The sequence below is a fragment of the Mustela lutreola genome, chromosome 8, assembly GCF_030435805.1.
Source record: "Mustela lutreola isolate mMusLut2 chromosome 8, mMusLut2.pri, whole genome shotgun sequence".
NCBI lineage: Eukaryota > Metazoa > Chordata > Mammalia > Carnivora > Mustelidae > Mustela > Mustela lutreola.
Window position 1 is genome coordinate 57789795 of NC_081297.1, and position 21573 is coordinate 57811367.

Sequence of the window (21573 nt, forward strand, 5' to 3'; positions counted from 1 at the left end):
AATCTGCTCCCTTTGGTTCAGGTCATAATTCCAGGGTCCTGAAACCTGAGCACCTAAGCTCCTCCCTTCCTCTTTCCTCTTTAGTTTAGTTTAGTTTTTTTTTTTTTTTTTTTTTTTTTTCCTATCGTTGTACAGACAGGGACCCATGAAGGTTGAAGATGAGGCGTTTGCTGCCCCAAGGTTCCTGGGGCACAAGAATGTCCAACTCCAGGGGATAGTCATGGTCCCTATCCTGGTCTCTGCTGGGATTCTGCTTCTCCTCCTGCCACGATGCTCACCCCCAGGACAATGTGAAAAGTCTTCCCATCTTCAGGGGAGGACTCTGTGGGAATGGACTCTGTTGGGGACTCTTCTTGACAGAAACTCTGTGGCAGGACAGGGGTTAATGGTGAATTGCAACATATCTCTGGACTGAGTCACCTCCCACTGCCACTCCCCCCAATTTCCCTCCTCTGAAGTTTTATAAAGAGGGCCAGAGACTGGAGAGTGGAAAGAACTGGAGGCAGGAGGCCCCCCCAGCCCAATCTTGCTCCCCCAAGTTCCCAGAGATCTCAGGGCAGAAGGCCCAGACAGCCTCTGGAGTTGTTGCCTGGTTCGACCATGGACTGGCAGTGGCTGTGGCTGTGGCTGTGGCTGGGTTTCTTACTCCCTATGACAGTCTCAGGCCGGGCCCTGGGGCCGGCAGGGAAAGAGACAGCAGTGGTGAGTCCTCCAGGGAAGGAGGGACACAGGCCCAGGAAGGGATTGGGGTACTACGCCACAGTCCCACCCAAGCCTCCCTCCTGACCTTCAACCTGCCTTTCTCTTCCTTATTCTGCTCCATGATCTACTCCTACACATCTCATACTTCTTGCCTTTGTTCCACCTGAGCCCCTTCCTTGAGATGCCCTTCCTTTAGTCCTTCTATGTCTGCCCCTTCCTATCCTCATTGGTCTGTTAGGCCACTGAGAAGTGTTACCCTGAGACTCATTCCCCTTTTATTCTGCTTACTGTGACCCCCATCATAGGATTACCTCTTGCAATATGGGTACCTGCAGAAGCCTCTAGAAGGACCTGATGACTTCAGGCCAGAAGATATTATGGAGGCTCTGAGGTGAGAGGTTATAAGGCACATGCCTTATTAAGGGTCAAGGTTGCAAGGTCATCTTTCCACCTTCCTTTTCCATCCCTTCTTCTCACCAGGCCCACTTCTGCCTGACCCCAATCCATGTTGGGGAGCTAGGGAATGGGTTGCTATCACTCTCAGGGGGGTGGGGCATGGAATGAGATGGGGATCCAAAGATGAGGAGCAGTCATTGCATCTTCCTAGACCCTGAGCATCCCTTTGGAGGCTCCATTCCACATTGTACCCAATACACTATTAGCGACATCCCACATGAAGCATAATTTACAGATAAAACTATGAGTCGAGTTGATTTGGAGTTGAGTTGTTGGGATGATGTTGCTTTTTGTGGACATTTAATTCAGCATTTATTTCTATTTTGAAGTTTTCTTTTCCTATTTTGGATCTAATGGGTAGTTTTTCTTTCTGCTCTCAGCTGCGTTCATAGTTCTTTGAAAAGCCACAGTGCCTGCAGAGCCTGAGCTTGGAAATTGCCCCAGAGCAGGCTAGGCTGGGAGCGGAGTCCAGCCAGGAGGAGAAGACTGAGGGAGGACAGGCTCTCAGGTTGGACCGGTGGTGGGAGAGTTTCCAGAGCAGGGGGCAGGGCACTTCCCCAAAGCACAAGAAGTTTAGAAATTGCAGTAGGGGAAGAAGGCTACACCTGAGGGAAACCTTACACAGATAAGAGACTGAAGATGGGGAGATGAAGCTGGAGTATTGCTATTTCTGCAGAACAGAAGAGAAAGTCCTAATTATGAAGACTGGTTACGGAAGTGACCCCATCAGTTTCAGAGATCCTGTGCCATTCTCACCTACCACTGTGGGCAGAAGGGGCCAAAGAGCTATCTCCAGTTTTCAGTCATTCCAGACTCCCCTGCCCTGCTGGGCCCATCCCTCTCCCTCTTTTCAGAGCTTTTCAGGAAGCATCTGAGCTGCCAGTCTCAGGTCAGCTGGATGATGCCACAAGGGCCCGCATGGGGCAGCCCCGTTGTGGCCTGGAGGACCCCTTCAACCAGAAGACCCTTAAATACCTCCTGCTGGGTGAGGACTGAGATTGGGAAAGGGAGGGAAAGGAGGCTGTGGAAGGGCTCTGGAGTACAGGTGGCATTGGGACAGGCTGGTCCAGCTCAGTGTTGAATGGATGATCACCTGGTGATTAACTGATCATTGCCTGCCTGGACACATAACTCTTTTGAGCGAATGCCTAGACTCAGGGGAGCTCTTTGGGGTTGGCAGAGGATCTGTTTCTAACCTATTTTCCGTCCAATAATCAGGCCGCTGGAGAAAGAAGCACCTGACCTTCCGCATCTTGAACCTGCCTTCCACCCTTCCACCCCACACAGCCCGGGCTGCCCTCCTTCAAGCCTTTCAGTACTGGAGCAATGTGGCCCCCCTGACCTTCCGGGAGGTGCAGGCTGGCTTTGCTGACATCCGCCTCTCCTTCCATGGCCGTCAGACACCATACTGCTCCAATTCCTTTGATGGGCCTGGTAGGCACCAGCTCTCAGTTCCCACCTCACAGACATTTGAGATGATCTCTGTCCCCTTGAGCCAGTGACTCTGCAACATTAATGTTCAGGCTGCTCCCTGTGCCTAACTGCACCCCACACTCTCTAACCACCTTCTAATATTCTCTCAGAGAGCAGCTGGTCACCTCTCTGGGGTCTTATCAAGCTTCCTCTTTGAAGCTTATGCTTTAGTCCTTGGTTTAAGTTCCCCTGCTCAAGACACCCCTCAGAGAGAACTGGGCCAGAGAGAAAAGAGTGGTTGAGAAGTATAGAGACAGAGGGATGGGCAACGCAGAGAGAACTGGGTGATGACAAGGGGAGGTGAAAATTGACTGAATACAGTTGGAAATTTAAGAGAATGGAGAAATTGGGGTTTATAACATGCAGGGGACACTTTAACCTAGGAGACTCTGACCTCCTTCCTATCCACCTTTGTCTTTGTCCAGGGAGGGTCCTGGCCCATGCTGACATCCCAGAGCTGGGCAGTGTGCATTTTGATGAAGATGAACTCTGGACTGAGAGAACTTACCAAGGGGTGAATCTGCGCATCATTGCAGCCCACGAACTGGGCCATGCCCTGGGGCTTGGGCACTCTCGATATACCCAGGCCCTCATGGCCCCTGTCTATGCTGGCTACCGGCCCCACTTCAAGCTGCACCCAGATGATGTGGCAGGGATTCAGGCTCTCTACGGTTAGTTTTTTCCCTCAGGTTATGGCTAATCATGACCCCTAGTGATCCTGAGGTCAGTGTGACCAGCATCTCTTCAGGCTGAAGAGACTGGTCTAACCTCCATGGTGGGAAATGACTTGGCTTCTTTCTCTTCCTCTTGCCCAGTTATTTAGGCTTCTTCATTTTCAGGAGTTGTTTTTCTGACACTTCCATGTCTGACCTTCCTTTCAGGCCTCTCTCTCCTCTTACCCGTTCTTGGGGATGAAGAAGAATCAGTGTTCCAGCAAACTTCCTTCCTCCTTTCTGGTGCCTCTCAAAACTAAAATGTGTCTCCTGTCGATATCAATACGATCTTGCCTCCCACCAAGAGAAATTCTCTAGGATTCCCTTTTCCACTTTCTATGGGGATTCTGAGGCAAACTTGTAGAAGAGTGGGGAGGCCAGGTACTGTGAGTTCTCTCCTTGAGCAGCATTATGTGGCCTTGCAGGGAAGAAGAACCCAGAGATAGAAGATGAGGAAGAAGAGATGGAGCTCCCCACTGTACCACATGTACCCACAGAACCCAGTCCCATGCCAGACCCCTGCAGTGGTGAACTGGATGCCATGATGTTGGGTGAGGCCCTTCCCCTCCAGGCTATAGGCAGGCAGTGGCAGCAGCCCACTGATCTTGAGACCTGGACAGATGGGAATGACCTGGACAGATGGGAATGAGCAGAAGTTAGATACCAGACAGAGGTTAGTGGCCATGGAAGAAGGCACGTGGCATGGAGAGGAAGGCTTCAGAGCCAAATTAAAGGTGGGCTAGGTGGGCATTTACCTCAGTAGCTTCGCTATAAGGGCCAGCAAAACATATCTGGTAATATAGCAAGGTGAAGAAAACTCTATTTCCTAGAATGTCTATTAGAGAAGGTATCATACCTGCATGGAAGGACAACTTGGAAGCTACTTGGAATGGGAGGTGAGGTCCCCAAAGGTGAGCTATCTGCAGGGTTTTTGTTTTATTGAGTGAATCAGAGCTGAATTGGTCTGAATAACAAAGAGGCTGAACACGGAGTCTTCCTTCTCTACCTTAATCCTCTCTTTAAATTAAAGTTGAATGAAGTTTTGAGGCCCAGACTGTGGGAGGAGAGCAAATTATCAGCCTGCCTGCGGAGCCCGTAAGTCTTTATTTGACCCAAGTCTTTTTGACTTGTCCACACTTTACCCTCAGGGCCCCGCGGGAAGACTTATGCCTTCAAGGGGAACTACGTGTGGACAGTGACCGATTCAGGGCTGGGTCCCTTGTTCCAAGTGTCTGCCCTTTGGGAGGGGCTCCCAGGAAACCTAGATGCTGCTGTCTACTCTCCTCGAACACAATGGATTCACTTCTTTAAGGGTAAAAGAGACTGTTTTACGGTGTGTTACCTGAGGAGGGCCTACAATTAAAAAAGCCATAAAAGGGAGGGAGAGATAAGAAGTTTCTGGAAGGGTGGAATGGGAGAACCAAAAGCTATCACCTGGAGACAGACATAACATGTTCTTTCCTTACCTGCTCTCAGGAGACAAGGTGTGGCGCTATATTAATTTCAAGATGTCTCCTGGCTTCCCCAAGAAGCTGAACAGGGTAGAACCCAACCTGGATGCAGCTCTCTATTGGCCTTTCAACCAAAAGGTGTTCCTCTTTAAGGTACAAAGTTCAAAGCAAGGGCAAATCCCTTCTTAGGAGAGGTGGGCTACCTCACACTGAGAAGCAGACTTGCTCTTGAAGGGAGATCATTTGCAGCGGGGGTAGATCTGAGGATCCTTAAGCTCTTTCCTTATCCTCTTCTTCTCCCTACCCACCCTACTCCTAGGGCTCCGGGTACTGGCAGTGGGACGAGCTGGCCCGAACGGACTTCAGCCACTACCCTAAACCAATCAAAGGCTTGTTTACGGGAGCGCCAAACCAGCCCTCTGCTGCTATGAGCTGGCGGGATGGCCAGGTCTATTTCTTCAAGGGTAAACAATACTGGCGCCTCAACAGGCAGCTTCGAGGAGAGAAAGGCTATCCCAGAGATACTGCCCACCACTGGATGCACTGTCATCCCCAGACCTCAGACCCCACTCTGTCAGGTGGAGATGCCACTTCTTTATCCTCAAGCACTGACCACTCTGCCATAGGAACCACCTTGGGTTCCACTTCCTCAGCCATAGGTACCACCTTGAACACTGACCACCCACCCAGAGACCCTATCTTGGACATTAGCCCCTCAGCCACAGGCTCCCCCACCCTTTCATTCCCTGGTAATGTCACCGGCCAGGAGACCTGAGAGGAGTCAAATGTCTGCTCCCTAGCCTGCGGGGCTGCGTCAGGGGGAATGAACAATAGACTTCAGGGCTTGAAAGGTCCCAGCTCCGGCCACCACTCCTCTGTGCTCTTGCCCTCCTAGGCAGTGACTCCTTAACTCTGGGTCAGCTCCCAACTCTATACATTCCTTCGCTCATCCTACATAGCACCTTCCAACTGTGTTATCTACTTTCTGGAAGACAGCAGTAGAAGGAAGGCATCCCTCAGGACACGGCCTGAAAATGACATGGCCAGTAAAATGAGTAAGGGCTTTGGAACCCTTTAAGAATCACATTTACTTGCTTATGACTTTGGGCAAGTTAATTAACCTCATTGAACCTCAGATTCCCCATCTGCTCAATAAGGTTAATACTAGTCCTGCAGGGTGTTTGCATTAAATGAAATACTTTTTGTGAAGTGCAGAGCACAATGTCTGGCACATTTGTGCTTAAAGGCTAACTCCATGTTCATTAAAGAGGACTGAACAGCTCTTCCTCTGGCTATGTGTGTGTGTAGCTGTGAGTCCGGTAGTCCAGTCTGGTGAGGATAGCCATATCAGATCTTTAGGGGACAGAGGACTTATCAGTCTGGCTAATGTTTGGGGGTGCAGAGAAAGAAAAGAGCAGCAACAGTAGAGGCTGGACTCCCTGGTTCAGTGTTCAATGCCTTTTTATTCACATGCTCCATATTCTTCCTCCCTCCCATCATAGCTCTGTTGCCCAGGGGAGGAACACATCTTCCTTCATGCTGTTCAGGGAACCAGGGAACAGACTCTGAGCAGGAAAATCAGAGGAGGGAGTTAGAATGGGTTAGTGGCTGGGATAAAGTTCTAGTGAAAGAGATGAGCATCACCTACAATGAGAAGCAGAGAAGGCACTTGTCTCCCATGCAGCGGTGAAGACCAGGCTGCTTTGGGCAAAAGGGCAAGACTCTGGCATGTGTGCCAATGGTCTCCCCTTGGAGAAGTAGACAGCTGTGGGGGGAGGCAGGTTCTGTGCCATGCATTGTCCCGTGGTCTTCCCCACATTAAGGAGAGAAAGGGAAGCACCATGGAGGACTGTATTCCCAAATGAGGTAGGAGAACGGGACTTGAGCCTATGGAAGCCAGGAGCTCCTCTGTACCCTTCTCCCCATCAAATAGCTATCAAGTGCTTTAGGGAGCTACCTGGTTTTCTGTAGGTCCTACAACAACAAAACCCCCTAATCTACCATCGTGAGGCACACTGAGGCAAGTATGTAAAAGGCTCTTTGGGTAAGGGCCCTCCTTGGTTTCGAGGGAATTAGGAAGCCAGTTACTCTAGGGGCAGGGCACCTCTATTATTGGACAGAGGTAGGTATTCAGCCTTCCATTCCTCTCCCTTCCCTACAAGATTCCCCTTTATCTGTCCCTGAAACATATCCCTACAGGACTGGTCTGGGTTGGAGTACAGATTCTATCCCCAGTGACAGAGGTGGGGAAGTTTGTGTGTGGGTCCTGTGGGTTCAGGCCCTGCACACTTGGTGTTCCAAGGCCCTTGGTAGGGGTCGAAGCATCAGTGGAGGTTTAGGCTCAGGTCCGGGTGGAACCAGAAGGTGTGGTGAGGGGTACAGTGGAACCACAGTCGGAATCCAGGTCCAGGATGGTGTGGGGGGCTGTGGCCTGGGGGCCTGGTCCCAGTTGGCGCTCTCGAAGGCTCTGGAGATAACTCTAGAGAGGCACAGGGCAGAGAGGGTAGAAGGTAGGGCCTGGGTCAGAACCCTCCACCCCTGACCCTGACCCCAACCATCCCCATGTGCCCTCTGCCCCATCCCCAGGTGTGCCCCTCCCCTCACTCACGGGAGCCAGACTATCAGCGGGGCTCCGGGGATTGGGGGGAAGCTGGCGCCGGTAGCTGCCTTCACAGAGCCCCACCCCAGCGGATGTCCGGTGCAACTTGGCCTCTTGCTGGCGGATCCGAAGGAGTTGAAGATGCCTTCGCTGGTGGCTCAAGACCACTGCTTGGGAGGGGGCCATACAGACTCAGGGAGGCCCCTTGAGACCCTGCATTCTACCCCCTAACACCTTTACCCTCTACAGAAACCCCTTTGATCTTCCTATTGTAACTCTCTCAAACCTCATTTCCTCCCTGGCTATTCTGAAAGAAACTCTTTTTTGAAACCCTCCTGCACTTTCCTCTTGGACTTCCCTGAGACCTTTCTTTCCTTCCATAACAGTCCCCAGGAACTAACTCCTCTCTGCTTCCTCTGACAATTTTTCCTCATTCTTACCCAAACTGCTGGCTCCTCCAACTCTAATGTCCTTTCAATGCCCTACCTCATTCATCTCGGACACTGCCACCCTTAAGTATATTTTCCCCATTCCCACCCCCCTTCCTGCCACCGCCCTGTCAAGTCTGGAAACTGGGGACATGAGAAGGCACAGGTTGGCTGCTTCTGTACCATGGCACTAACTCACCATTGGCGTGGCCTCCATGTTCCTCATCCATGAGCTTCCACTGGGCCAGGGCCCCAAGGGCCCCCAGGGCTGGCCAGGTGCCCAGCAAGACCCAGCTATACCAGCAGAGAGGAGGCAAGGCTGGAAGTGCCTGCAAGCGTTGGCCCAGCCGACTGCCCAGTGCCAGCCCCTCTAGGAAGTAGTCAGCACAGGCCACCAGCACCGCAGCACCCAGCAGGGCTGTGCCCAGAACTGTGAATGGACGTGGCCACCGAAGCGTGAGCAGGGCTCCCAGGAGTGCCAGCCCCACCAACCCCCCAGCTGGCACCCAGGCTGAAGGTGGTTGGTAGATGGGCTCTGTGCCCAGCAGGGCCCCGGCACCCAGGGTCAGGCCTAGCAGGAGACCAGTCAGGAAGAGCCCAACGCTGCGAACCAACATGGTGACCAGGCCACAGAGGAGTCCGATGCCCAGCGCAATGCCCGCGCTCACCTCCAGGCTCAGCTGTGTCTCTAGCACTCGCTCCTTGTGGCACAGCAGGAAGATCACCAGAGCTCCCGACAGCAGGCCCGAGAGAAACATTACTGCCTTGAAGCAGCGGTAGCCTGGGAAGGGAGGCAGGAGGCACTGAGAGACAGAAAGTAGACATCTACAGGGACAGCTCTGATGAATTAGAAGGGAGAGGAGTGGCTAATCAGAGGGGCAGAAGACAGGAGCAGCAGCCCAGGGACCTCAAGGCAAGGGGCAGAAAGGGATCATCTCAAGAAAGACAGGGATCTTCCAAACACTGTGAGGGGGTGGGAGGAAAAAAATCAGGAGGTAAGATGGATACATTGCAGGGAGTAAATACAGAAGGAAGGTTTAGTACTTCCAGGGATGGTAGACAGGAAGAAATGCAGGTTATTATTCCCCAATGCAGATTATTGGGGAAGGGTTGAAGAAGACTTAAACATGGAGGATAATGTGGGAATGGAGTTTTGAGGTAGGGGGAAGGGAGAGGCAAGTGAGAATTGTCAGGGGTCAGAGCTAGAGGGCATGGATATAGGGTGTGGACAAGAAAAGCTGGCAAGAGCAGCATGGGCCTCACTGAAGGTAGGGATCCCCTGACAGAAAAATAGAGATGGCCCAGGAACAAAGGAGAAAGTTGGCATCATCCTTGAGGGTGACAGTTTTGGGCAGCTGCCCCCCAGAATCCTGGCTCTGCCCTCACCGAAGCAGCAGTAGATGATTCCAAAGCAGCAGCAAAGAGCACACACCAGGGCGGGTGCCAGTTCAGGATTGTCCTGGGGTTCCAAGGCACATCTTGGGTCTGGAGGCTCTGGGAGTTGTTGATTAAAGGGCCTGGGGTCAGAAGTCATGGCCAGGGGCAACAGGGCTTCCTCCATGGCCGAAGAAAAGGTGATCCCAGAGGAGAAGATCAGTGTCAGCTCCTCTCATCCATCCATGAATATCTTGAGGGGGATGGGAAACCTGCAAGGGGGTAGGGGGGAGGAACTGAGGTGCCCATGAATCTTGAGAATTCTGTACCTCTGCTTCTTATGAAGAAAGGCCAATTTCAGGAGGGAGCATGGCCTTGCTGGAGTAACTGAAAAAATCCACAGGATTGGGTCAAGGGGAACCAGCTGTCTTTTTACTACCTTCTGAAACAAGGACACGAAGTAAAACTTAAACTAAAATCTTATAAGGTTATGAAACTTTATCTGCTCCCTAGCTTCCCAGGGTGGGTTGGAGAGAGTAGAAAGTCCTAGGTCGGTGGAAGGAGGGGGCCCAGGGACACTAGTGAGACTGGGTGCTAAAGGCCAGCAGCTTGTTCCAGCTAAAAAGAAAGCTTGCCCCATCTGGGACTCAATACTACCTCACTGGACTGGGAAAGGTGGGGTTAATTGAGGGGGTAGGAGGAGAAAGAGAAGAGAATGAGTCATGGTGGGGTCTCTGAACAGCTGTTCCAACCCCAGGGAAGGAAGAGGGGAGAAAAGAAACAGACACTAAAAGAGTTTGGGACAAGGAATCGAGAGAGTCCCCACACTTTGCCAAAGTTCTGAAGCCCCAGCTCATGTGGAGATGGAGTTGTTGGAGGGAAGGGGCATCTGGCCACAGTCCAGTTCCCATGGTCCCTCTAGGACTAAGCAGGCACCTTGCCCATAGACATCTCACATCCTGGTACACCGCCTCTTGCTCCTCCTCTCAGGACATTGATGGGACTTTTCCTACCCCTCCCTTCCCCACCCCACCCCCCCGGGGGTGTCGGGGCTGCCAGTAGAATTTGAATTTGGCTCCTGAAAGAACATCAAGGCGGGGCTGGTACTGGGGGCACTGTGGGAGTAGGGTAGGAGGGATGCAGGCACTTTCATCTTCTTTTGGACACCAAGGTCCTAACAGACTAGAGGGTTTGCGTGGGGATTCCCTGGGGCTCCTCTCTTCAATCCGCTTGGAAGTCTAGGGACTCTAAACAAGGACAGATTGGGAAAGGAGTGTTAACTACTCACCACCCTGCCAGGGCTCAGAAGAGGAGGGGATAGAAGTGCTTCCCTAAACCCCCTGCTGCATCCTTGCCCGGAGGTCCTAGGCGTCGGGGCGGCTGTCGGGCGTAGGCACCCCCAGGGTCACTCTGTTCGTTGCCCCCTAAACTCTTGCAAGCCGAAGCCCAAGCCCCGTGAGCTAACTGCAACCAGCCTGGGGGTAGAGGAAGGGGACAGGGTGTGTGGGGGGTGACATCACGGGGCGGGCCCCTCCAACTCTTTTCCCTTTGGGTGTGTGTGGGGGGGAACAGTTTGCCCACTGCTCTAGGCTGGGACCAGAGATCCCCCCCCCCCCATAGCAGGAACAGGTTTTGGGGACACCACAAGACGTTTGGGGAAAGATCTCTGAATGCTCAGGCGATGACTCGACAACTAAACGCTCTCAAACTCCCAATTGGGGTCCCAGCACCCCCCCTAGCCCGGGCTTGGTTTCTTCCACTTCCCAGAGAATTGGAGTATTGTCTTCTGGAGAACCTGGTGGTCGAGATTGGGGACCCAGGGAAGGGGCTTTTACAGAACTGGGGGCGCCGGCGAGGGGCTCATGGGCGGAAAAACTTGCGGAGCAAGACGGGGCCTGGAAGGGGGACTAACGAGAGAAGCGCGAGCAGAGGAGGGGACCCAAGCTGGGTCTGCGTGGGGGCGGGGGTGCGTGTAGACGTTGGCCGAGAGCTGCTCGGTATGCAAATGAAACGCAAAACAGCATGTAGATGAATGCAGTGTTTTTTGGCACTCCGCTCGGGTCCTGAGCCTAGCGGAGGTACGCTCCTAGTCGCCCAGAACCGCTACCTTGATAGTGCCTTGGAGCAGCGTCCCGAGGGGCGGATCCGGGCCGTGGGAGCTGCAGTTATACCGGGCAGTTCGCCAGCTGGGTCAGGCGCTGGGGAGGCCGAGGATTGCTGGGAAAGAAGGGGTAGTGCAGGGAGGCCAGGGTGGGGGCTGGCCCGGGGCGTCCTCCCCTCTGCTCCACCTCCGCATGATACAAAAGGGTCTCTGTCCTCGCTACAGGCAGCAGGGAAAGGATCGGGGTGGTGGTTCTTCTACGCTCCCTGGTTTTGTCTGCAAGGGAAACACCGTGGCTCGGTGGCTGTCCTCAATCTCCCAGTCTCGGCCAAGCCCGAGAATACAGCCAGAGGAACCCTGAAAAAAAAAAAAATCTGTCCCGCGTCTGCAGGCACTGCTACAGCGCCCACCAGTGGTGCAGCCTGCGGAGCTATCACTTCAGCACGCGGAGGGTGGCAGCTGAGAGCCCTTTAAGGGGCGGGGCCAGTTCTTCCTCAGGACCTCCTCCTCTGATTTGACTCAGCGCTTGCACGACTAGTTCGCGCCTCCGCCAACCGCTTTTTCGCTTCCTTCCCGTCTCTTCCCTGGTGACCCCGGAAGTGGAAGTGGGCGTAGGTCGGCGGCCACGGCGGGGACGGAAGGCGGAAGCAGAGCGTGAGCGGGAGGCGGAGCCGGGGGAGCTGCTCTCGTAGCTCCCCCTGGCCCTAGGCCCAGCTGCTCGAGGGGGAGGAGTTACCTCCGCTCTTCGGGTACGTTACCTTCGCCCCCTCTACCCAGCCCAAGGGTTTCCTGGATGTCTTTCTCAGGGGCAACCCCAAGCTCCGCCCCCAGGTTTTCTTTGATAGCCGCACGATCCCTACCCTTTTCTGGCAGCCTGCGGCACCCCCCTTTCCAGTCTTCTTTCCCTTTTTACCCAAGAGTGACCCCCGGACCACACCCTTTGAGTAACCGCCCTCTTTCCTTATTCTGGATTATGACTTTCTGGGGAAAGAAGAAAAACTAAGGGGTTTTGGAGGGGGGAAGGGAACATGGTTGTGGTAATGGAGTATTGGCTTATTGGTAGGGATAACGAACGCCCCAGAAGAATTTGCGAAAACAAGGGAGGTGGGTGCATTAATTATATCCTCAATTTAAGGTTATTTAACCCCTCTCTCAGTTCAATTCTGATCATCCCCACCTTGATACCTTTGTTGCAGGCATCAGAACTTATCATGATGGCTGTGACCTAAAATCCTCAGGAAGCCCTGGGGTCATGGCCCAGAAGCACCCCGGAGAAAGAGGGTTGTGTGGAGCCCACCACAGTGGTGGTACCTCCTTCAGGACTTTAGGATCCGCTGTGGACCCTGAAATACTTTCATTCTCAGGACTCAGGGACTCAGCGGGGCCTGCTCCTAATGGTACCCGCTGCCTCACAGAGCACTCTAGTCCTAAGTACACACAGCCCCCAAACCCAGCCCACTGGTCGGATCCAAGCCATGGCCCCCCAAGGGGTCCAGGACCCCCAAGGGATGGAGAGGACCTTGATCAGAGTGAGGCATCTTCAGAAGAAGAATCAGGAGTGGACCAGGAACTCTCAAGAGAGAATGAGGCTGGGTACCAGGAGGATGGCAACCCTTCTTTTCTTTCCGTTCCATCTGCTTGCAACTGCCAGGGAATCCCTGGAGTCCCTGAAGGGCCTTACTCTGAGGGAGGAGATAGCTCTTCTAGCAACTTTTGTCACCATTGTACCTCTCCAGTTTTGGGGGAAGATGAAGAGTTGGAAGAGGAATATGATGATGAGGAACCGCTTAAGTTCCCCAGTGATTTTTCACGTGCGCCCAGTAGGAAGAAACCATCCCGGAGACAGCGGCACCGCATCCCGGCCAAGGAGGATACTCGGGAGGGTGGACGCAGAGATCCCAGGTCCCCTGGCCGACATAGGCTGGGCCGGAAAAGAAGTCAGGCAGATAAGCGCAAAGGCCTGGGATTATGGGGAGCAGAGGAACTGTGTCAGCTTGGGCAGGCAGGCTTCTGGTGGCTGATTGAACTGCTGGTATTGGTGGGAGAGTACGTGGAGACTTGTGGCCATCTCATCTATGCATGCAGGCAGCTGAAAGGCAGTGATCTGGACCTTTTTCGAGTCTGGTTGGGAATCTGGGCAGGGCGGCTGGGAGGCTGGGCCCAGGTAACGTTCCAGTTTCTGAGCCAAGGATGTTGCTATGGGGCAGGGCTGTTGACCCGTTTTCTTAGGCTACTAGGTGCTTTGCTGCTTCTGGCTCTGGCCCTCTTGTTGGGCTGTCTACAGTTGGGCTGGCGGTTTCTGGCGGGACTGGGTGACCGGTTAGGCTGGAGGGGTAAAGCCAATTGGCTCTTTTCTTGGCTGGATTTTCCCACCTTGCAGCGTTGCCTGATTCTGCTGAGAGATAGCAGGCCATGGCAGCAGTTGGTAAAAATGTTTCAGTGGGGTTGGCTGGAATTGCCTTGGGTCAAGCCAAGAACTAATAGGCAGGGGAATGCACCTGTAGCTAGTGGTCGCTACTGCCAGCCTGAAGAAGAAGTGGCTCGACTCTTGACCATGGCTGGGGTTCCTGAGGATGAGCTAAACCCTTTCCATGTGTTGGGGGTTGAAGCCACAGCATCAGATGTTGAACTGAAGAAGGCATATAGGCAGCTGGCAGTGATGGTGAGTATCTTTCCTCTGTTTCCTGTTCCTCTTTGTTGTCTTATTTTCTATTCCAGTTTTAGGAAGAGTAGGATAAAGAGAAGGCAGAGTAAAAGGTCAACTTGAAGCTGGAGCAACATTAATTCTTAGGAAACAGTCATAAAGACTTTTTCCCCTCTGCTGTGGCATCTGACTTTTCCTTCATTTTAAGCTTTTTGTTTTGAGATTCTTTAAAAAAAAAAAAAAAGATTGATTTATTTGAGAGAGAGAGAGCACTAGAGAGTCTGCAGGGCAGGGGGAGGGGCACGGGTGGCGTGGGGAGAGGGAGAAGCAGACTCCCTGCTGAACAGGGAGCCAGGTGCAGGGGCTTGGTCCCAGAACCCCAGGATGTTAGACCACTCACCCTGGAATATTCAGGTGAAGTCCCTCTAACCACCCTCTAGGGTGGAAAAGAGGCCTCATTGGAAAGCCTGTCATTCTGTACCCTGAACTAATGAGGGTCTTTTGAACACGGGGATATCCAACTATCTGTCCCAGATAGGCAAGTGTGGACTTAGTGTGGGAAGGTTCAGGGAGTGCATGTGATTGTTCCCGGACTAGGTGAAAGAAAACAAAGTATTTCAAGAACAGCAGTCTAGAGTGGAAAAGGGAAAGAGAATGGAACATAAACCATAGAGAGGCATGTGCATCTGTATGCATAAAAACATATGGCTGTTTTTAAAGATTTCATTTTTAAGTAATCTCTACACCTGATATAGGGCTCAGACCCACAACCCTGAGATCAAGAGTCCCATTGTCCTACTGACTGAGCCAGCCAGGCACCTCATGATATGGTTGCTTTTATTGATGGGGGGTGGGAGGGGGTGGTACAGGTGGAGTTGTGATGCCCCATATGCCTGAGGGAAATGTTTAATACAAGCATGCAAATTGCTATTAGTAGATATTAATTTGATATTTTTAGGTAAGATTTTTATTGCTTTTTCTGTAAATAAAACTATATTATAAGTAATGTGTGTAAATTCCATTGGAGGCTGATTTGAGTATATGGAACTGGACTGGTAAAATTATCATGGTGTGCAAATTACGCCAGTGACTGCATGGCAACAAAAAGGAATGGGTTAACCAAGGTGTCCATTAACCATCAAGACACAGTAAGGTACCAGGCCTGTAACTTAGCAGAGGACTAAGTTCGGTGGGAAATGCATGCCCCTTAGTGGATAGACTGGGATATTCTTAAGAGTGGGAAATGGCAGTTTACACTCAAGATTGTTAGTAGCAGTAGAGCTCTTTTCTCACTTTCTTGTCTTTTAGCAGACATCCTCTCTTGGGGAATAACATTCTTAGAAGAAAATTTCATTTTCAACTTACTTTCTTGGAGTAGAGATATAGTTAAGTTCCGTGATCCTCGATATATCTGCCCTGCACCTCAAAGTACTCCCTTGTTCTGGGCCAGTGTCTGTGGGCTTCTTTTACAAAACCTCTCACTGTCCTTCTGAAGCCTCAGAGTGACCATGACCGAAAGCTGTTCTATAAGCTTGGGCATGTGGAGTACTAACGGCATTCTCTTTATTTGGCATCATCAGGAGATTAGCTTTTTTCTGTTCTTTTGGAAAAGGAGGATGGGAACCATCAGGAAGCTGTAGGAGGTGAGGATACTATTTGTCTTAGAGGAGAGGCTGAAAAGTGGATAAAAAGCCTATGAGGATCACAATATGCTAATTAATTTCTGGGACAGAAAGGCAAACCATTATGGGAAGTACATGCTAGAATTTTCTAGTTAGAATGAGTTTGAAGATGTAGTATCTTTGGAACTCTTACTTTATGGTTGACGATAGAGTTAAAATGTGAGGGCTTAGTATGCATTTACCAGGTAGGGTGACCGACCATCCCTGCTTCCCGGGATTGAGGGTTTCCTGAGACATGAACTTTTAGTGCTAAAACTGGGATAGTTCCAGGCACACTGATAGGATGGATCATCCTAGTGCCAAATTCTGTGTATATATGTTGTGAATATTCTCCCAGTAATCCATGATAGATAGCTAACAGTGACAGAGCTAGAACTTGATCCTATATATGTGTCTGCAGAGCCAGAGCAGTTAGTCATTAAGTTGTATTGATTCTCTAAAAGGGTGATGAAAGAGAACCATTTGATACAAGGGTTATTATTATTATTATTTTTTAAGTATGTTCCATGCCCAGTATGTAGCCCAAGGTGGAGCCCAACCAGGCTTGAACTCAGAACCCTGAGATCAAGAATCAGATGCTTAACCCACTGCACTATCCAGGCATCCTGATAATAGGTTATTTTGACCTAAGATGGGGAGAGGGTTGGAATGGATTTGGGATGAAATCTTTGTCTTGGTAGGTTCATCCTGACAAAAATCATCATCCCCGGGCAGAGGAGGCCTTCAAGGTTTTGCGGGCAGCTTGGGACATTGTCAGCAACCCTGAAAGGCGGAAGGAATATGAAATGTAAGTTGGAAATGGGAAATTGTCAGGTGGGATAAATGAGTAATCTTCAAAGTAGAGGTCCCTGAACTTGTGGGTGAAGCTCTCTGAGGTGGAGAGAACGGGGTTGCTTATCTTTCTGGCTGGCCAGGGGCCTCAAGAGGCTTAAAGTTTCATCTCCCTTTGTCCCTTGATCAAAACCTTTTGATTTACAAAGGCTTTTTTCTCTTAGGAAACGAATGGCAGAGACTGAGCTGAGCCGGTCAGTGAATGAGTTTCTGTCCAAGCTGCAGGATGACCTCAAAGAGGCAATGAATACTATGATGTGCAGTCGATGCCAGGGAAAGCATAGGTATGAAATAGGGCAGGGATGGGACAGTCACAGATTAGCCATTGGGTAGCCAAAGACTTCCGTTTGAGTATTACTGGTAGTTGGGGGATACAGCTGATGAGTAAAAAGACCCTGAGGTTTCTACTTTTGCCATAGTGTCAAGAGATTGGGAATTTGAATTGCACTAAGAAAAAAAAGTTAGTATTTTTAGTTTTAAGAGAGAAGGTTGAGGGTACGGGTGTTCGTAGACATATGTAACAACTGAGGGGAGATAATTTTAGATATATCAGCTATTTGTCAATAATGATGACACTAAACACTTGATCTTAGCCAAAAGGCCGAGAAGTGATTATAATGATGATAGCAGAACAGTGTTGTAGGCTTGACAGATGAAAAGGAACTTTCCTTTTGTTGGGTTGTAGGAGGTTTGAAATGGACCGGGAACCTAAGAGTGCCAGATACTGTGCTGAGTGTAATAGACTGCATCCTGCTGAGGAAGGAGACTTTTGGGCAGAGTCAAGCATGTTGGGCCTCAAGATCACCTATTTTGCACTGATGGATGGAAAAGTGTATGACATCACAGGTACACATCTGTTCTCTAGAAATATGGGCTCATGTACGCTCAAAACTGTGATGTTTTGGCTAATTATTTCTCATGCTTGTAGAGTGGGCTGGATGCCAGCGTGTGGGAATCTCCCCAGATACTCACAGAGTCCCCTATCACATCTCCTTTGGTTCTCGGATTCCAGGCACCAGTGGGCGGCAGAGGTAGGTGTTACTTCTTTCAACAATCTACCTACTGTTGTAGTTCTGAATATGATTTCAGATGACATGCTGCTTAGGACACCTAGAGTTCTTACCCTTAAGTTTGGCAGCTGATTCAGTATATCTTTTTCTTTCCCCTGCAGTGTATCTTTAACTTAGGTGTAAACAGGTAACAGAGGTAACCATGTAACTCTTAATAGCTCTTGCCTCATAATGTCTTCTGTTTTCCTCTCAGAGCAACCCCAGATGCCCCTCCTGCTGACCTTCAGGATTTCTTGAGCCGGATATTTCAAGTACCCCCAGGCCAAATGTCCAATGGGAACTTCTTTGCAGCTCCTCAGCCTGGCCCTGGGGCCACTGCAGCCTCTAAGCCCAACAGCACAGTACCCAAGGGAGAAGCCAAACCGAAGCGGCGGAAGAAAGTGAGGAGGCCCTTCCAACGTTGACACCCCTTCTCTTCTTTCCTCAGATCAATGTCAGGGAGTTAAAAGGGCTGTGTATAGCACAGGATGGAGTTTTGACTTGTTTATTTTTAAATATTTAAAAAAGGGAAAATTTTAAGCTCAAATTCTTCACTTAGTACTTGTAGGAAGCCCCAGAACCACTCTCCCTCCTCCACCAGCACCTAGGAACTGAATCTTGTCTTCTGACAATACCAAAGAAATAGGGGGTGGCTAAAGCAAAGATCCTAGAGCCTGGACCTGGGCTGGACAATATCTCCCATGGTAGTGTGGGAACTGGTATTTCCCTGGGGTCTGTATGCCTTTGTCTCTTGCTTCTAGAGCAGATGACACTTTCCCCCCTTTTTTAAACTACGAGTCTATCTTATAATTTCTTGACCCGTTTCAGGAGGGAGCCCCCTCCTTTACCCCAACATTCTAGTTAAAAGAGAACAAGAAAGCATGTAGCCCTAATTATAGGAGATTATACATAGAGTTCAGAGAGTGGGAACTTTGAAATTTTCCTCTGACATTCACCTTGTGGGTAATCACCCAACTTCATGCTTGTTGCTGCAGGGATGGCCAAACTAATAATTTTTAAAAAGCAGACTCATGCCCTCTGCCCTTGGGTGAGGGAGAAGGATAAAGGGGCTCCCAGAAGCCCCCTTATGATCCAAGGGTTTGTATTTTTTTAAGTTTGTTCATATTTGTATGTACATATCTATTTAAAGCCAGGGGATTATCTTTCTATAAATATATAAACTGGCAACCTGTATCTTTCCTCTTTTCTTTGCCCTTTTTCTCATTTGAGAATCCTTTCCCTAAGTGTTAGCTGAGTGAAGGGCACCTCCTACTGGATCAAGGGAGAGGGGATTAAAACAATACCTTAGAGAAGTTTTATACAATAAGTTGCTATTCCTTGTTTCTTCCCCAGCCTTATGAGGACATCTCCCTACCCTTCCTGCTGACCAAACTATAGCCATATCTGAAAAAAAAAAAAAAAAAAAAAAAAAAAAACCAAAACTTTATTATAGGGAAAAAACACAGCAAAACAGAGCTGGTAGGTGGTGCAGGTAGAAGATCTGGGAAAACTTAATCACCAAACAAACTGCTCAAACATGGCTTCCTGCTGTGAGGGAGACTGATTTGGCCCTTATCTTTGCCACCTTTCCTGATTAAAAGAAAATTTGTTTTTAGCTCCCTGAGGCCAGGGAGCCCCATTTTCCAGTCTGTTTTCTTCCTGGGAGTTTGGGAAAGGTTATGTAGTTCTCAGGGTTTCAAGATACAGAAGACAATACAGAGGAGGAAAGGATGTTGCAGCCCTTTGGTCCAGTGTTATCCCCAGCCCCATCCCTCAGTATTTGTTGATGCCAAAGAGTCGAACCCCATGGAATTGGGGTAACTTAGGCAGCAGTACGCTGAGCAACGAGGCTGTGTTGATGAGGAAGTGAGCAGCATCATACTTGGTGTAGAAGCTGGCCAGGAGGTAGCTGGGGAGAGAAGAAATGGGTTAAGTGATGTTGGCCTTCCCTAGCTGTTATTTATGGCTTTGCAGTGACTTTTCTCTTCTATTTTTAAATGACCAGTTTTATTGCATGTAGTCCTAGAATATCTGAAAATATTCCAGTTAAATTAATAGTATTTACTTTGGGATTGGGGAGATAATCAGCACTTTTAGCTGGAGATTTATAAATTAGAAGAGTTTTTTCATTGTTAATGATGTGGTAAATGACAGCTGAAGTCTTATGTGGCTGTTAGAGTGCTTTTGCTTCAATTCCCCACAGTTTTCACAGATTTATATCTGTTCTGCTTTATTTATTCATTTCCTTTGAAGTGTAAAACCATTTGGTTTTGCTTGGGTGTTTTCTCAGTCCTTTCTCCATTCCCCTACCACCAATGGGCAGCAAGGAATGCTTGATTACTATCTTCTACTTTTTATTGCTCTCCCTAGATTCAGACCATACCATAATATCTTCAAAGGGTGTAAGTTAGTAGTCTGCTTTTTTAAAGCTTCCCTATGCTTAGAGCATTCCCTGTATCTCCCCCTAGACTCACAGTATGATAGGAGAGATGCTGAGGAATTTGCGGGAAGAGGTAAATTGGAGCCCGTAGTCCATCTGTTCCCAGTGGGTCAGTAGCCGAGCCTTTCCTTGGTCAGGGGTCTCAAAAGGTGTCCCTTTCACCATATGTAAGAAGACATACATAGCCTGGGAGGAGGGAAAGGCGGGGCAGTGGGGTGCAGTGTGAGGAGGCAGAAAGTAGTCCCTCAGCCCAAGAATTATGCTGAGATTCTGAAACAAAGACATAAATTCCCAAATAATCAGTGATATTGGGTTTTGGTTTGGAAAGGCCTGGGTTGGGTGTAAGGCCTGGGTTGGTTGTAAGGGTATAACTGCTCACCAAGTTATGTATGACGTTGGTCAGGGTCCAGACAACAGGAATGCTGAAGAAGGGGATGCTGAGAAGAACCACATGCAGCAGTCCTACCAAGATGATGTAGGCCAGCCAGATGCCCCGGCTATTCATCACTCGAGTGTTGGGGTTTACTTCGCTGTGTGCCACCCCCACATTCATCCTACCACCGTGGGGGGATCAGGCAGAAGTCCAATTCAATTTCCTCTTAACCCCTCTTTGAATGAGTTCCACCAAGTTGTCTCCTGGATAGCCCAAATCCCCTTAACTATATTGGGAATAAAAGAACTTCCCCATTGTGCACAAAGGAAAAACTGAAGACTTAGGAAAGAAAACTTAAAAGGCAAGAGGGGTGCTCTCTACTTTCAGAGACATTAATGGCAATCTTTACTCTGATCTTTACACTTCAACTGTAACCTAAGGGGTCTAGGCCTGGGGCAGGGACTTCTGACAGCAGGGGTTAACAACCACCAATAAGGGGTAAGGGGACAAAACTACTTCTAATCCCCACCTCTTCCTATGTGGCTTGCCCGTCCAGTCTCTCTCATTCCCTTGGCATGTAAGCAGGCCGCATCCCAATCCCTTTCTCAAGCGAAGGGCGCTGCCAAGTATTTACCCAATGGCTTTTGGATTGAGCTAGGAAGGAACCTGAGCTCAGCATCTCGAGTCACGGAGCCTTATTCCCGATTCAAGAGGCGGCTCTGATTGTCTGAACTTGGCCTTTTAAAATCGTGCTCGTTGATGTGAACTTGGGAAGCAAATCTTGCTCGCCCGTCTTTACCTGAAATTCCTTAAATCCTAGTGTTGGACCCGCCCCACGCCCCTCCCAGCTTCCCTCTCCAGTTTGTCGTCCGGTTATCCTCAGGGGTCTTTTCAGAGCTCCTCTCGTTAGGTCGCCGACGCTCCAACCTCCCTCCGCCCCCGCCCTCCATCTTTCACCCCGCACCACTTTTCCTCTGCCCCATTTCTAGTCACCCGGCAGCCCATACCTGCTGGCTTCAGAAGCCCGTCCGACTCGAAGAGCGGCGTTCGCTTCCACACCTGTGGTGTCCAGGAAGCACACGCCCTCGCCCATCTGCGCTCTCCCTATTCGTGGAACAGAATCGGCGCTGCCGCCACCCATTGGTTGGCAGTTTGCAATGGTAATGCGCAATTGGTCGCCATTTCCGCCGTTTAGGACGTTCAGAACCCGCCCCTCTCCCTGTCCCACCTTTTGAGAGAGGTGGGGAAAGCTGCTAG

The 21573-nt window shown here is 50.2% G+C and overlaps 4 protein-coding genes across 8 annotated transcripts; 2 read left to right on the forward strand and 2 right to left on the reverse strand.

Annotated features, from left to right (window-relative positions):
* The first annotated feature begins 465 nt into the window (after nt 1–465).
* MMP19 (matrix metallopeptidase 19) lies at nt 466–6077 on the forward strand. Of its 2 annotated transcripts, none has more exons than XM_059185048.1 (9): nt 466–702; nt 1008–1093; nt 2013–2143; nt 2446–2592; nt 3057–3302; nt 3770–3895; nt 4493–4657; nt 4821–4948; nt 5115–6077. In XM_059185048.1, exons 1-9 carry the CDS (start codon nt 601–603, stop codon nt 5568–5570), a joined length of 1587 nt encoding a protein of 528 aa, XP_059041031.1. In that variant the 5' UTR covers nt 466–600; the 3' UTR covers nt 5571–6077. The 2 variants fall into 2 exon arrangements, with proteins under 2 accessions (XP_059041031.1, XP_059041030.1); XM_059185047.1 differs by having other exon boundaries at nt 467–702; nt 2377–2592.
* A 161-nt stretch (nt 6078–6238) lies between these two features.
* Nucleotides 6239–10702, reverse strand: LOC131838629 (transmembrane protein 198-like). 4 transcript variants are annotated; one of them, XM_059185050.1, is made up of 5 exons: nt 10485–10702; nt 9209–9468; nt 8022–8603; nt 7404–7564; nt 6239–7274 (listed from the first exon to the last, which is right to left on the reverse strand). In XM_059185050.1, the coding sequence occupies exons 2-5, from the start codon at nt 9381–9383 to the stop codon at nt 7137–7139; spliced, it is 1056 nt and encodes a 351-aa protein (XP_059041033.1). In that variant the 5' UTR covers nt 9384–9468; nt 10485–10702; the 3' UTR covers nt 6239–7136. The 4 variants fall into 4 exon arrangements, with proteins under 4 accessions (XP_059041033.1, XP_059041034.1, XP_059041038.1 ...); XM_059185051.1 differs by having other exon boundaries at nt 7404–7561; nt 10485–10701; XM_059185055.1 differs by lacking the exon at nt 9209–9468.
* Nucleotides 10703–11032: 330 nt separating this feature from the next.
* Nucleotides 11033–18695, forward strand: DNAJC14 (DnaJ heat shock protein family (Hsp40) member C14). The gene is made up of 7 exons (XM_059185046.1): nt 11033–12046; nt 12494–13959; nt 16304–16410; nt 16619–16738; nt 17140–17300; nt 17383–17485; nt 17718–18695. The coding sequence occupies exons 2-7, from the start codon at nt 12550–12552 to the stop codon at nt 17926–17928; spliced, it is 2112 nt and encodes a 703-aa protein (XP_059041029.1). The 5' UTR covers nt 11033–12046; nt 12494–12549; the 3' UTR covers nt 17929–18695.
* A 232-nt stretch (nt 18696–18927) lies between these two features.
* On the reverse strand, nt 18928–21563 carry ORMDL2 (ORMDL sphingolipid biosynthesis regulator 2). The gene is made up of 4 exons (XM_059185057.1): nt 21324–21563; nt 20323–20497; nt 19978–20129; nt 18928–19412 (listed from the first exon to the last, which is right to left on the reverse strand). Exons 1-4 carry the CDS (start codon nt 21455–21457, stop codon nt 19277–19279), a joined length of 597 nt encoding a protein of 198 aa, XP_059041040.1. The 5' UTR covers nt 21458–21563; the 3' UTR covers nt 18928–19276.
* Between the last annotated feature and the right edge of the window lie 10 nt (nt 21564–21573).

Bases quoted from the DNA above. Each gene is read 5' to 3' on its own strand.
- MMP19 (XM_059185047.1), top strand. From the start codon at position 601: ATGGACTGGCAGTGGCTGTGGCTGTGGCTGTGGCTGGGTTTCTTACTC. The intron at 2,144-2,376 runs GTGAGGACTGAG...TCCAATAATCAG, and splicing joins CCTTAAATACCTCCTGCTGG to GCCGCTGGAGAAAGAAGCAC. The intron at 3,303-3,769 runs GTTAGTTTTTTC...GTGGCCTTGCAG, and splicing joins AGGGATTCAGGCTCTCTACG to GGAAGAAGAACCCAGAGATA.
- LOC131838629 (XM_059185050.1), bottom strand. From the start codon at position 9,383: ATGGAGGAAGCCCTGTTGCCCCTGGCCATGACTTCTGACCCCAGGCCC. The intron at 7,565-8,021 runs GTGAGTTAGTGC...CCCCCTCCCAAG, and splicing joins ACATGGAGGCCACGCCAATG to CAGTGGTCTTGAGCCACCAG. The intron at 7,275-7,403 runs GTGAGTGAGGGG...GTGCCTCTCTAG, and splicing joins CCGCTGATAGTCTGGCTCCC to AGTTATCTCCAGAGCCTTCG.
- DNAJC14 (XM_059185046.1), top strand. From the start codon at position 12,550: ATGGCCCAGAAGCACCCCGGAGAAAGAGGGTTGTGTGGAGCCCACCAC. The intron at 13,960-16,303 runs GTGAGTATCTTT...TTGTCTTGGTAG, and splicing joins ATAGGCAGCTGGCAGTGATG to GTTCATCCTGACAAAAATCA. The intron at 17,486-17,717 runs GTAGGTGTTACT...TTTTCCTCTCAG, and splicing joins GGCACCAGTGGGCGGCAGAG to AGCAACCCCAGATGCCCCTC.
- ORMDL2 (XM_059185057.1), bottom strand. From the start codon at position 21,457: ATGGGTGGCGGCAGCGCCGATTCTGTTCCACGAATAGGGAGAGCGCAG. The intron at 20,498-21,323 runs GTATGGGCTGCC...CCACGGTGGTAG, and splicing joins CGGGCTTCTGAAGCCAGCAG to GATGAATGTGGGGGTGGCAC. The intron at 19,413-19,977 runs GTGAGTCTAGGG...TTCTCTCCCCAG, and splicing joins AGCATCTCTCCTATCATACT to CTACCTCCTGGCCAGCTTCT.